Below are 15471 nucleotides of genomic sequence, written 5' to 3'. Positions count from 1 at the left end.
ATCATGGGCAAGATTGTATGGGTGTGTGTGGGGGATGGGGGTGGGGGTTATAGGTGACAGCAAGTTTCTCATTCAGGACTTGACATATGTGCAAAGCAGACCTCTCTGTCTGTCTGTATTACCCGGTATTGTCTGTTACTATGTTTGTGATCAATTGTAAAATGCTACAGAACTTGCTGGCGCAATATAAATAAATGTTGATGACGATGATGATAACTGAATTTTGCACAGCAGGTGGCAAGGCTTTTTGCTTGGAAAGAGTGGTTTACCAAGTATATTGAAGATGATACAAGGCCTCCTTCTCCTTCATATATCTGAACGCTGTACATTATTAACATTGTTCATGCTATTGCATTTTATTATTGTTTCTTAACTATTTGTATTTGTATCATATTGAGGGTTGCAATTTATTAAAAATCAAAATCAAACACAATATAATAAGAAAAATGTTAGCAATGTCTATTTCATCAAATCCCAAACAGATACTCCCATATCATAAAATCCCCAAAACATACAGTAGTATGCCCTTCCTCCTCCACATCATCAAATGCCCAAAACAAACACATTAGACCCCTTCCCCAACAAATCCGACAGAGATTGACTACCCCCTTAAAAATTCCAAAGCTCAATCCACTGACAGCAGAAGAAAAGAACAGATCCTTACCTAAATATCCTCCACTTAACAGCACAAAGTGTGATGCAGGCCACCACAGAGGCTGACAATCCTTTACTAAGCAATGGCTGGAGGGACCTGGAGCCTCCATTGTGTGTTTGTAAAGTCTATTGTCTGAGATTCTGCTTTTTAAATGTGCATCAAATCACTTGTCCTGACAGCAAAACCACAGTCTGTTCACTACAGCAATGAGCTCTATTGCTAAGTGCAGAAAGCAGCACAATGAGGGTGATCACCATCTTGGATCTGCTCCTACAGGGTACTTGTGGACTTTCCAGACATGATACAAATATGTTTGTCATATGTCCTTTTAAGTCCTTGCTGTCAGGGAAGAGTTCATTCTTTAGCTGAATGTTGTGTTAAAATATTTTTCTAGCATGTTGTCTCTGTTTTGGCAAATAATTTGGTGGTTTCCTTAAGTGTATTCATATAGTGTTGGCTCTGGTGCTGGGGCCTGATTTAGACTTGGACAGAAATATGTGCCAATAATATTCACGTTAAAATGCATTTAACACTTATGTTTTTAAGACTGTATTTTGAGTTGCAACTATCTTAAGATATGTCCAATGAGCTTATTGAGATGTTCAGAGCAAAAGATTAATCTGGCATATTGGTGCAACTTGAACAGACATGGGCAATTTTAAGTGTTATCTAAACTGTGCCAGACATAATGTCTCATTGTAGTTATACTAAATAAGTAAAATCCCTATCACTTCTATCGAGAAAACTGGTGCATATGTAGGGTTTGTTGTGTATGAGTTTTATGTGAAACTTCAAATACATTAATGCAATTATAATAGATCAGTGTGGACGAATCCCTCTGAACTCTCATATGGCCAAGATGACTGCTGCAGCACCGAATGAGTTAATACCTGATGTTGCTGTGCTGAATGGGTTGAACCTCAGCACTAAGAGATTAAATATGTATTTATTTCATTCAAATGTAAATATTTAAAGGATGGGCGCTTTGCCCTGGGACTATAAATGTATTTATTTTCATATTTATCTATTGATTTCTGATGCAATAGCCATTTGTTTGTGGAAATCTGTTTTGTAACTTTTAAAGGGAGCCTCATGCTAATTAGTCCTTTCTGCTCTGTGAGTGACTGAGACTTTTTCAGCCTGAATACACAGCATGGAGCCGTTACCCGTTATCATGTCTTCTTAGAGAGACAGGAAACCTCCTAACAATGTAGACAGTAAGTTTTTTGAAAATCACAGATTGATGTCAATTTTGTAACTTAAATTGTGTTAAATGCGAGATTAGAGAATATATTATATCCTGATGGGAAATATTCCATGAAAACTCTCAGACATTTTGGTGCCAGTGAGCAGTGAGGATTAGGGGGCTGGGGTACTCCCTGCCAACATGGAAGTCAGAATCTGTATAAAAAGAGCTAATTTTTACCATGTAATGTATCATTCCATCTGTACCTTCTGGATGATCACCAGTACCTCAAACTGGTGTGTAAAAGTCTTTGTCAGGACTCTTGAGCAATAAAACATCACTGCTTTAAGATTCTGCCTGAGACGATTCCATGCTGTATCCTGTGACCAACAGTTAAAAGCTTACACTCTAAACTGTTCCCCAGCTATCTTGTGTTGAACCCAGCGTGTCTGTGTCAACACTCTGCCCACTACCCAGCACTCCTGATCCATAAAAAGCAGTCAGGAGGTACCAGCCAGCGCACAGTAAAGAGATGCACAGTAAAGAGATGCTGCAGCAGTTATACCAGCCCCCCCGCAAAGGAGCCCAGTGGTGGCAGCCAAATTCTCCTACAACTATGGCGCAGTTGGCATTGACATTCGTCAAGTGTCTGTTGGCAAGGTGTCACCGTAGGAATGGTCAGTACCAGTAAGTTACTGACGGTGAGAAAGAAACCCAGATAAACTGTGCAGGAAGAACATCCCTCCATTCCTCTTCCCCATACAGACCGGGTGGCGGAGTAAACCCATCCAGTCACAAGCAGTTTATTATTAATTCAACAATCCAAAAAAGATATCAAACCACATTCCAAGCATAAACATATAATGAAATGGAGCATCCTTGGGGTAGATATAAAGTTTAAACGAACAGGTAGATTAACTCAGTGTTTTACCTCTACAACACTGGAGGTTATTTACCAAGAGCAAAGGCATATTAGACCCGCTGGTGCCACTTTTTGTATCTCAAGTGTGAAGTGTACCTCTACGTCCACCAACATGGCCACGTTTGCGGAAGAAAAGTTTGACCTGGAAGAAGGGAGGGATTTAGTTGAGTGAAGCTATTTTTGTGGAATAACATTGTAATGACTTTTTTCCGCTATGCAGAAGACTAGGTGTCATCCTGAACTTTCAATGGGAACCTGCAACTTGGACCTGTGCATTGATATACACAGACACACATTGTCCTGCAGTCACCAGTAACTTGAGACTGCATTAATGCTGATAGATATAATATATGTGGGTTATAATAGACTCACCAACACAACTTCTTTGTGATTCTTCTATGGGTCTATGACCCTTTCTTGGGAAAAAAAAACAGTCTTCCTCCAATTTTAAAGCTTGTCCTTATTTGATCTTATTTTTAAGAATACCATCTTCCTGAACTCTACCAATACATCTGATATATTTGAATGTTTCTATTATATCATCCTTGTCCTTTTTCTCCTTTAAGCTGTACATGTTCATAACATCACGTGCTGATGAGTTTTGTTACGCCGCCCATGCACCATTTTAGTAGCCATTCTCTGTTTTTTTGTTCAATGCCTTTTTGGAGACACCAATGGGGTCATACTAGTGACTTATTAAGAGGCAATATAACATTCCTCCTCCTCCTCCTACTAACATCTGTTCCTATAAAACCAAGTATTCTACTGACTTTTTCCAGTGCTTGACAAAGCTGCTTTTTGATCTTCATATCATCTTTAACTGCACCTATAATAACGCTTTCCCCTGTTGTTACATCACCATTTATTCTATATTCTGGTTTTAGGCTTTGTGTGTCCCAAGTGCATTATTTTATTGTTTGACGTATTAAATTTAGGAATCTATGCTTTATTTCATTCCTATCATTTCTCTAAATAACTACCAACTTGTTTTACCCCTTCTGAGTATCATTTGGAAGAAGACGTACTTTAACTTCTAGACCACAAGTAATATCACTAATGAATAAGTTATTATTATTATTATTATAAATTTTTATTTATAGGGCGCCACTAGGTGTCCGTAGCGCTGTACAGGGATAAACAAAATTACAATACGAGGTGAGACAGCACAGTACAGTAAACAATAAGCACAGTAACTCAGTGAGCCCAAAGCACAGCTAGGGGGGCAGGGAGGGGAGAGGGGAAGGTCCTCCTAAGACAGAGTCCAAGAGGGAGGGCACGGGTGACAGGGAGACCCCCAGAGGGGGGAGGAGGGAGCGAGAGGGGACAAGGGAAGAGCGTCGTCGAGGAGGAGGGCGAGTTGCTGGAGAGCAGAGTTAAAAGTGGTGAAGACAGGAGGAGAGAGGACCCTGTTTAAAGGAGCGTACAATCTAAGTTAAACAAAACAGGAGCCAGGACCGATCCCCGAGGTTCTCCACTGTTTACCAGCTCTCCATCTGAGCTTACACCATTGACTACAACACTCTATCTCCAATCCTATAGGGACATGGAGGGTGCACATGAAGTAGTAGACAGTGCAGATAAAGATGATAGAATACATATGCTGTTGAGAATAAAATTCCATGAGATAGAGAGGTGGTTCAAATTGATGAAAGATTGACTATTGAGTATATCTACCTTTATTTATTTGTGTGTATTAAGACTTGTCTTTTAATTATATGTTTCTAATATTCTATATGCTATGTTGAAAGAGTGTATCTTGACCGAGATAAAGTCTTTTTTTTTTTTTAAAAAAACGGTTATTGCAGCATCTAATGGATACACGCTGGTAGGCTGGTGTAGTTAGTTTGAAAAGGCTGCTCTTTACTCCCCATTTGCCCTTGGCTTGTGTTCTCCCTAAACAATCACAACATTTAAATTAAGCAACATTTTGCTGCAACTTCCCTTTTATTTAACTGTAAACTCAATAATCATTTAACAAAGTAACCACCAACCTCTCAAAACTCAATGACTGTGTGAAAATGGTCTATCTACTTGCCAAAAATGCAATTACATCATCTGCACTTTATACTATCTAAAGTGATTTATACCAGTAGATTAAAGATTGATACATTGTGTACTCGCCCTTTGTCCATTCCCACCCATATTAGACTAGTTACATTTCAGATATAAAGGCTGTTCTGCTAATAACTAGTGAGTTCTGCAAAATCCTCAAGCACACCTTCATGTAAACTGTTCCTGGAGTATTCACATAATGAAGTACCTCCTGATATGTTTGGGTCTGATTTCATCTCTGGCATCAATAGGTAAGGGGTTTAGTTGGGTCTCACTCTGGTTTCACCAGTGATACATTTTACTGAATCAGAAACGTTTTATTGTAGTTTCATTCTTTTGTCTTCATGTCAAGATTTGAAACTGGAGTTTAATTTTTATATAAATAGGACTTTGACCACTACATATAGTGTTCGAAGTATGCTGGTACGCAACTTCTGGTATAGGCGGCTATACGGCGGTATACCGGTGTCCCGTTGCCTTCATTGCAAAAGTATAAAACTCCATTCACTTACATTTTCCATACTGCCACGCCTCTAAATTTACATCCTGACACACACACACACACACACACACACACACACACACACACACACATACACACACACACACACACACACACACACATACATAATTTAAGTAGCACCAACATAATCTGCTGTTCTTTAAAATTGGGGAAAAACAAAAGGGTCAAGCTAGCAGGTTTAACAATCTTTAGAATACATTACAATATAATAGTTATAATACAGCTAACTGATAAAAGTAAAAAGTAGAAATAATTGCTATTTGCAAATCACCTGCGAACTGTGAGTAACACAGATAGTCATTTGAATATTTAGTATTTGGTATTTGATAGAGTATTTTATATAGTAGTGTTTGATATAGCAATGTTTTTAACCAAGATGGAACTCCTGCTCTTCAATGACAACCTAAATATTGTTTTCTGGACTTATATTGGCTTTTTCTTGAATCTCCGTAACCTGCTCTCTTGGGTGATGATGCAGGAAACATCCTAACAAATCTGACTGTGTTTGCTGGAGAGGAGGGGGTCAGAGGAGTGTAGTCTGTACTCTCCATACAAATTCATGCTTGAAACTGCAGACTGTTTTGGACCCCACTAATCTCCATCAACACATCACAAATTTATCTGGTTATATCCTGCTCTTACCATATGCAATCTATCAACCTACCAATCAATGCCAATTTGTTCCCATCTAAATCAAGAAACCAGTAACCAAGATAGCTATGGGAGATATTTTAATATTAAGAAATATTTCCCAATTTCTGTCCAGTTTTATTTAATAGTTTATTGTTTATATCCATTTGTCAGAAGGTAGAACTTATTTATCATCATCAACATCAGTTATTTATATAGCGCCACTAATTCCGCAGCGCTGTACAAAGAACTTATTCACATCAGTCCCTGCCACATTGGAGCTTACAGTCTAAATTTCCTAACAAATATATACACACACACAGACACAGACAGACAGAGAGAGTCTACAGTCTAAATTCCCTAACATACACAGACAAACAGACAGAGAGACTAGGTTCAATTTTGATAGCAGCCAATTAACCTAATAGTATGTTTTTGGAGTGTGGGAGGAAACCGGAGCACCCGGAGGAAACCCACGCAAACACAGGGAGAACATACAAACTCCACACAGATAAGGCCATGGTCGGGAAATTAACTCATGACCCCAGCACTGTGTGGCAGAAGTGCTAACCACTTAGCCACTTAGATTTACATATTTATATTTTAATGCAAAATTCAATCTTGCTGTAAAAAAACTAAAAATTGTGATATTCTTTTTAACATAATTTTGAGACACAAAGTGCCTGATTCACCAAGTGCATCCTGTGTTTGTTTTAAAACGCACGGATTGCGGGCATACACGCTCCCAAATTCAACAAGGAGCGTGAGCTTATGAATTCAGATGTAAATCTGCTCAGCTCTACTAAACATAACACTGCAGGATATGTCCAATGCCTATGTGGAATATAAATTTGCATAAGAATGTACAGGAAGAAAAAAAAACAATTAATGTCACTTTCTAATAATATAGGCAGTAGTGATAAAACAATTAAAAGTGTTTTATTAAATATATTTTTTTATTATACATTTATTAGCCTGCTCTTAATGTCTCCTGAACATAAAATAAATTTTTACAGTTGGTCCTGATTTCAAATATATGTTATAGCATGTATACGCAACTGTCGTCACTAATGATCAGGACTTAGACTAACCCTATAGCTGGAGCAAGCGATACGGCAGAATATCAAGTACCTTTCAGAAGCTCAAAGCTTGAATCGGACGTGGCTACATGTGCACAAGTTTGGCACACGCCATTACTGTAAATTGACCACGGGCGAACACCCTTTCCCCGTCCCTTCCCCTCCTGCAAATTGTAAGCTGTAGCAAGTGTCCTTTGCGCACGATGATGAACTGAAGATTGCTGCATTTAGTTGTGCATGGTCATGTTCTGGGCTTGTGCAGATCAAATTTGCGGATTATAAGCTCGCAATAGGCAGATGGTGATTTAAGGAATCAGGCCCAAAGGTTGAAGGTTTAACAGCAACTCTCCTACGTGAAATAAATATAGAATTCTGAGAACCAAATGAATCCACTTGAAATAACATTGTCCAAGAATTTAATGCCACCAAACGTTCGACAGAATAACACAGGAAACTAAGAATGTGGTATAAGATACACCTAAGGCACATCTAACAAAATGCACAAAGGGTTGTAGCGATATGGCAAATAGCAAAGTTGGTTGAAAATCTGTAGTTCTTGTTGACCAATTTGGTTTTTGGCAATAAATTGTGTATCGAATGTGGCCAATTCGACCACAGATCTGTTTGTTCCTATATTGGATCAAACAACCAGACCTACACGTTTGTGGCAACTTATCTATTAGTAACATAATTTCTTATATGATGCTTAATCTCCGTAATTATTTATGTTCCAGGTTATTCACTTAAGTGTATATCTTGTCAGAGTTACAGCTCAACAAGCTGTACTGGAACCACTACTGTTGAGTGCCCTGCTGGAAATGCTTGTGGGTATGTATATGCAGAAGCTTCTGAAGGTACGTATATGGTTTCAGCATGGGCTAAAATATTGGATCCAAACCTTTAGTTACAATTAGACATAGTAAGCTTGGTTGCGCAGACTTCAGAAGGAGAAGACACCAAAATAAAAGTCAAGCTATCTTAAGTCCATCGTAGGGCTGATGCAAGTATTTGCAGTCACAGACCATCTCTGGTTCTTGTGTGCTATCCAGGAACCATCACAAGTGGTTCCTGGATCTTAGATTCCTCCTAATGGCCATAAGTGTTATGTCCCTCTTCACCTTCTTCTGTGTTCTCATGCTCTAATATGACATTAGAGGTCATCGACATCTAAGCTTATGTTATTGCATTTTCACACATGCTATTTCATCATCAGCTATTTATATAGCGCCACTAATTCCACAGCGCTGTACAAAGAACTCACTCACATCAGTCCCTGCCCCATTGGAGCTTACAGTCTAAATTCCCTAACATACACAGAGAGAGAGAGAGAGAGAGACTCGGGTCAATTTGATTGCAGCCAATTAACCTATTAGTATGTTTTTGGAGTGTGAGAGGAAACCGGAGCACCTGGAGGAAACCCATGCAAACACAGCGAGAACACACAAACTCCACACATATAAGGCCATGGTCGGGAATTGAACTCATGGCACCAGTGCTATAAGGTAGAAGTGCTAATCACAGCATTAAAACCAGATCAAGCAAACCCAAAAATTTTGATTGCGCCATGAACAAGTTCAAGACCCTCAAAATTAGATTGAATTTTGAACTGGTTCAAATAATTTAAGTATCTCTAATGCAAAAAAAAAAAGTAAAAGTTACCACCAAGAATCTAAAATTGATAGGGCTAGACTATGAAATAAAACAAAATAAGGTGAAACTTATCTGAGGTCTTATGTATTAACTATTTTACAAAAAAAATGTTTTTGTTAAACAATAATAACTGTAACTATAATTAAAAAAAGATGGTGCATAAAGTATGTTACAATTGTTTTAATTCAAATGTACATAGTTCTAGTATTAACTCCTCAATATGCCTATCATATTTATTGGCTTTGTAAATGCACAACAAATACACAACAAATGCAGATATTATTATAATAATAATAATTATTATTATTATCAACAACAACAACAATAATATAAAACAAGATCTAAAATTATTTAACAATGATTAAATAAATACAAAAATATTAATGGGATGGTGGAAAATCCTAGTGATACAGAAGTCACACAAAGGTACTGTATCGTAGATTCTGATGAGTATTAGGATTTAACATATTTGTTTATTTATTTTTTAAACAGCCTTAATTTTACTTCTGCGCTACTTAAGACTTAATATTAGTATTTATGTTACAAAGTGTCCTTTTCCTCTGCAATTACCTATAGTTTGTCTCTAGCTAAAATGTCCACACTGAATATGAGGTGGATACATGCATATATGGATACACAAAATACTCTCTTACCTCTTGTAGAATAAACCTTTTAATGTTTTGCCATTACAATTAGGAACAATAATAATGACCCACCCCGCTCCCCCCCCCCCAATTCCCTTCAGATTTCATCTTTTTACAACATACAGAATATGCAATATGTCAAATAAAGTATACCTGGGACAAACAAACTACTGTAATAGTGAATTAGGTCTCAAAACTAGACATTAGTTAAATTAAATGGAAGGCTGTTAATTGTTCTTATTAAATAAAACATGTCATACTCTAAAAGCTATAGATGTACACATGAATGCTATGTCCGTCAAATATTCCATGAATGTCACACTTAGGATGATAACTGATTGGTACTTATCCAACGTATCCTATCATACCTGCTATTGTGCTGCCTCATATATTGTCTGTGGTCATATAATAAGAAAGCAATTATGTTTTCATTACAGGTGGCTTGAAAACCAGGGTTTTGATCAGATCATGTATAATAGAAAATCAATGTAACACAAGTGGAAGTATTACTTACTACAGTGGAAAGTCAAAGACAGCCACATCCTGTTGTAGCACTGACAACTGTGCCCCGCTTCCACTCAAAAGTAAGAGCTTTGATAATCATACCTTATGCTGGCGCATAAAGTAAAACTAAAATCAAATTTATTAATATTTGTTTGTTTCCATTTATTTATTTTTGAAGACCGCATTATGAATGTGCACATTGAAAGTGAGGACTCTTTGCCAATTTAGGGCCAAAATGCCGTTCTCACAAATTTCCACTTTTAATTGCATGTCATTATGAACCTACTATAGTTATTTTAGCGTGTAAACAGATTTTTGCTCTGGGATGCCACATGGAATATACCCAGGAGAGCTGCATTGATATAGCCTAAAATGAAGTTCTTGGTATACTGGAGACTTACACAGTGTACAGTCATGGCCAAAAGTTTTGAGAATGACGCAAGTAATGGTTTTGAAAAGTTTTGCTATGGTATATTGAAGTAAAATTACAAACATTTCATAAGTGTCAAATGCTTTTATTGACAATTACATTAATTTTATGCAAAGAGTCAATATTTACAGTGTTGACCCTTCTTTTTGAAGACCTCTGCAATTTGCCCTGGCATGTTGTCAATCAATTTCTGGGCCACATACTGACTGACGGCCGTCCATTCTTGCCTAATCAATGCTTGGAGTTTGTCAGAATTTGTGGGTTTTTGTTTGTCCACCCGCCTCTTGAGGAATGACCACAAGTTCTCAATAGGATTAAGGTCTGAGGAGTTTCCTGGTCATGGTCATGGACCCAAAATTTTGATGTTTTGATCCCTGAGCCACTTAGTTATCACTTTTGCCTTATGTCAAGGTGCTCCATCATGCTGGAAAAGGCATTGTTAGTCACCAAACTGTTCTTGCATGGTTGGGAGAAGTTACTCTTGTAGGATTTTTTGGTACCATTCCTTATTCATGGCCGTGTTCTAAGGCAATATTGTGAGTGAACCCACTCCCCTGGCTAAGAGGCAACCCCACACATGAATGGTCTCAGGATTCTTTACTGTTGGCATGACACAGGACTGATGGTAGCGCTCACCTTTCCTTCTCCGGACAAGCGTTTTTCCAGATGCCTCAAACAATCTGAAAGGGGATTCATCAGAGAAAATGACTTTATCCCAGTCCTCAGCAGTCCAATCCCTGTACCTTTTGGAATATATCAGTCTGTCCCTTATATTTTCCTGGAGAGAAGTGGCTTCTTTGCTGGCCTTCTTGGCACCAGGCCATGCTCCAAAAGTCTTTGCCTCACTGTGCGTGCAGATGCACTCACACCTGTCTGCTGCCATTAATGAGCAAGCTCTGCACTTGTGGCTTATTAGCATTATATTCAAACTCCCTGTATAACAAGACTTTGGGATATATATGACTAGTAATAATTGTGTAATAAAGTAAAAGTGGAAATGTCCTCCCTAGTACCTAGCAACAGGTTTGGTCCTCATAGTTATATACTGAACAAACCTTTTTTCTTTGCACAGACACACGGTGTTGTCACTTAGACAAAATATGTTTTGTTGCATTTGTAAACCCTCTGCAAAGCATGGTCCTTTTAAACCTTATTATTATTTTTGTTGAATTTTAAGGTGCTCCGCAGCACCAAAGAAGGTGGAGCACCTTAAATTTCAATATCATTGCTCCAGGCATGCATAAAACATGATCATAGAAGTTAGATAAAATAAATGGCAGGGCTTAGACCAGGGTTTCCCAAACCCAGTCCTCAGGGCTCCCTAACAGTGCAGGTTTTCTGGATCACATGTGACATAATTAGGACCACCTGTGGATCTGTTACAATGTGTCAGTCAGTAATGAATACACCTGTGCTCCAGCAAGGAGATATGGAAAACCTGCACTGTTAGGGAGCCCTGAGGAGAGTGTGTGTGTGTGTGTGTGTGTGTGTGTGTGTGTGTGTGTGTGTGTGTGTGTGTGTGTATAAGATCCTTTATTTGTATAACTCTGTATTTGCAAAGGCAGGATCATCAGTCTCTGCACAGTGGAGTTTGCAATCTACAATATACATACACACGCTACGCCAGGAATAATTTTAGCCAGAAACCACTTAACCTACCAATATGTCTTTGATACATGGGAATAACTATATACTATATTGTAGAAATTTGTTGATAATTAGGAATGATATAACACTCAACAATATACCTCCCAATGGTGCCAATCTGTAGTGTTAAGAAGGGTGAAGCTTAGTAATTTGTAGGGGCATGAACTCAAATATGTGTGTGTTTGGGCAGAGAGTGGGGTATGTTTGGACTGATTTTGTCCTGAATTTTACAACAATGTTAGGAGGCATATAACATGCTGACTATTGATAGGTGTATTGATTAGACAATATCACAGTTGTTATTTCATATGTATTGACTTCTTTCTCTTTAAAGTTCCAGCTGATTCTACTGAAAAAAATAAACTAGTCTGTCGATCCTGTTTAAAGGCAAACGCTAACTGGTGTTACACTAGTGACACGATGGAGTGCACAGGGGACGAGACCAAGTGTATTCTGCAGACTTCAAAAACTTCAGCAGGTGAGTGCATTATTTGTGAACACTTCCAGCCATACTGGTTTCTTTTACTATTTGTCAATTTTTATTTTATGTGATTTAAATTCTCTAATAACAGTGTACAAAAGTAATCCACATCTAGACAAACTGTTGTATTGGGAACAAGCTGAGTGAGCTATGACAAAGTTTGGGTCAATATTAAATGGAAAAAGCTATTCCCACTCACTTCCTTCCTACAGATAGCAATACTGTGCTGATCCCATCTGAGGACGGAAGAACTCATCCTGTACCAGATCTGCACCTGCAGTAAAAATGAATTTGTCCATTTTCCTAAAATGCAATATTAGTGCTAAGCACTAATTTTGCATTTTGTAGCAAAGCATGTTTCCTACTCAACATTTGCCCAAATCCCCATTTACTAAGCTACTCTGACCTGCAACAGTGACTATTGCTGTGATATCGCAACTCAGTCTCCTTGAGTTAAACTCGCCATTTTCCAATGGTAGTATTAGGACACTGGGGGCTAAATTTACTAAGCTGCGGGTTTGAAAAAATGGGGATGTTGCCTATAGCAACCAATCAGATTCTAGCTGTCTTTTTGTAGAAGGTACTAAATAAACGAAAGCTAGAATCTGATTGGTTGCTATAGGCAACATCCCCACTTTTTCAAACCCGCAGCTTAGTAAATCTAGTCCTGGATGTGATGGGGCACAGACAAATCTATCAGTCTAATGCAGGGTTCCTGAAACCCAGTCCTCAGGGCTCCCTAACGGTGCAGATTTTCCAGATCACATGTGACATAATTAGGACCACCTGTGGATCTGTTACAATGTGTCAGTCAGTAATGAATACACCTGTGCTCCAGCAAGGAGATATGGAAAACCTGCACTGTTAGGGAGCCCTGAGGACTGGGTTTGGGAAACCCTGGTATAATGTCTCCTTCTGGTACTGGGTGGGGGTCAGAATTATTGCACTGATGTATTGCCTGTCCTACTCTACTTACTGTTAATCCAGAAGAAGATGAATAAAAAAATAATTGAAGCAAATTATTTCAATTCAGATGGATAAAAAATAAAATTCAAGTTAAAGTATGATGAAAGGTGGCATATTATGAAGAACATATTAATAAAACATATATATAAAAGAGAAATTAAATAAAAAGTGACAGTTTTAAATGCTTTAAGCCAGAAATAGGCAATTTGTGGGTCTTCAGTAGTGTCTATCCCATTATGCCTTATTTTGTACGATTGCCTGGGTTCTAGAGAGATCATAGTCTGCCTGAAATCACTACTGCAGATTAATATCATACTGTTGTGATGTTACATAAAATTTATCAGTGTATGTTCCATTTATTCTCTGAAGGATCAGTAGCCCTACGTGGATGTGCGACTAAGAGCATCTGTGATCAAGGCAGCCAATCCACGGCAGCTGGAGAAGTAAAAGTTTGGTGCACAGATGGATCCTCCAATCTCCAGCACACTTCATACATTTCTGGACTTTTTGCTCTTCTGTTAATTAAACTTTTGTCATAAATTACACCGGCCATGGAACATCTTCCGAGCACAACTTCAATGGATGTAACACTTTGGAGTATATTTACTAAACTGCTGGTTTGAAAAAGTGGAGATGTTGCCTATAGCAACCAATCAGATTCTAGCTGTCATGTTGTAGTATGTACTAAAAAAATGATAACTTGAATCTGATTGGTTGCTATAGGCAACAACTGCACTTTTTTCAAACCTGCAGTTTAGTAAATATACCCCCATTGTCTGTAGTGTATTTTAAGTTGCACCAATAACCTATGTCGTTGATCTCCTCCATTCACACAGTTATGTTCAGCATGATGAATGGGAACAATTTGCAAATTAACTGTATTCACCATTGAGGGAAATCTTGAACTGTAATCTCAGACTAGTCAATATAATGTCGCACAGAGCTAGTCACAAGCTTATGTTTTTTTATTTTATAAGTATGTTTGGTCATTATTTATATCTCATTCTATGTATGCACATTAAACAATGCCCTGTACAAATATTTGGCAACATTTTTACTTTATTAAAAATTCTAGGTTCTCTTTATTTTTGCTTATCTGTCTCAAACAAGACCTGTTAGTCAACTTAAGCCACAGAGGAGATGAGAGCGTGGAAGGTATCAGTGCTACAGGACTCCTCTTAGTCCTACAACACTATAAATGTAAAAAATATTTTGTACTGTTTGATCATTATTGCCTTTATTAATAACTGGTGGCATTAATTATGTATATATTTTTTATTTTGTGCTCGTTCTTTTGCAATTTTATAACCCACACAGGTATCGGACGCATCCTGCAGTGTCTTGTGTAGCAGACCACAGCAGACCTATACCCAATGTCAATGGTGCATATATCTTGGTATCCATGCTTCGATGAATCCGAGCGAGCGCAAAGCCGAAATACCAAAATACAAAAAAATGTAGGTTGCGCTCAGTATGCCTTGAAGAATCAGACCCTCTGTGTATATGCTGATTTTTCAATTTTTTTGATGAATTTATGTGTTCTGTATGTTACATGTTACACCCTTAATATGACACTTAACATTCTATGTAAGGTTCAATAATATTAAAACCGTACAAATAAAGGAGTTGCTAGTTTCAGATTAGAGATATAGTGCTTGAAGGGAAGATTAGATCAGCTTTAGACTTCATGTAACCATGCATTACTACCTGCATTACTAGCCATGTGGTCACTACTAGATATCGGAGGAGACAATTGGGATGAGTCTGTGGGTTTGAAGAGGGACGGGAAGTGAAGACTTTCAGCTCTGCAAGTATGAGCTTGCATAAGTGATGAGCAAAAGATGGGTCAGTCTGGTAACGGAGAAACTATGTTTCAACAGCAGGGCTTCGGATTAAAGCCCTGCTGAATATTTTAGGAAGGAGAATTTGATGGATGAAAAAGAAGGCATTCCTACTAAAGTCTGACGGAGTCACAATGCTTGAGGGTACATTTTTCTTGATGTGCTGAGATGCGAAGGTCTATTAGAACTCTGCAAAAGGCCTTGACTTTTGTATCAGCTCAAAGCTAGTAGAGACCTCATTCTATGTTTCAACAGCAGGGC

General features: G+C 38.1%; 1 protein-coding gene across 1 annotated transcript; it reads left to right on the top strand.

Moving 5' to 3' along the window:
- Positions 1–2457: 2457 nt before the first annotated feature.
- Positions 2458–13996, top strand: LOC142107457 (phospholipase A2 inhibitor and Ly6/PLAUR domain-containing protein-like). The gene is made up of 5 exons (XM_075190892.1): positions 2458–2518; positions 7782–7901; positions 9779–9925; positions 12257–12400; positions 13739–13996. The coding sequence occupies exons 1-5, from the start codon at positions 2458–2460 to the stop codon at positions 13906–13908; spliced, it is 642 nt and encodes a 213-aa protein (XP_075046993.1). The 3' UTR covers positions 13909–13996.
- The last annotated feature ends 1475 nt before the right edge of the window (positions 13997–15471 follow it).

Source organism: Mixophyes fleayi, chromosome 11 (assembly GCF_038048845.1).
Source record: "Mixophyes fleayi isolate aMixFle1 chromosome 11, aMixFle1.hap1, whole genome shotgun sequence".
Taxonomy (NCBI): domain Eukaryota; kingdom Metazoa; phylum Chordata; class Amphibia; order Anura; family Limnodynastidae; genus Mixophyes; species Mixophyes fleayi.
This window is presented reverse-complemented; position numbering and strand designations above follow the sequence as displayed.

Coding starts and splice junctions, on each gene's coding strand:
- LOC142107457 (XM_075190892.1), top strand. CDS start 2,458: ATGGCGCAGTTGGCATTGACATTCGTCAAGTGTCTGTTGGCAAGGTGT. Junction 7,902..9,778: donor ATATGCAGAAGCTTCTGAAG/GTACGTATATGG, acceptor TTTTCATTACAG/GTGGCTTGAAAACCAGGGTT. Junction 12,401..13,738: donor GACTTCAAAAACTTCAGCAG/GTGAGTGCATTA, acceptor TATTCTCTGAAG/GATCAGTAGCCCTACGTGGA.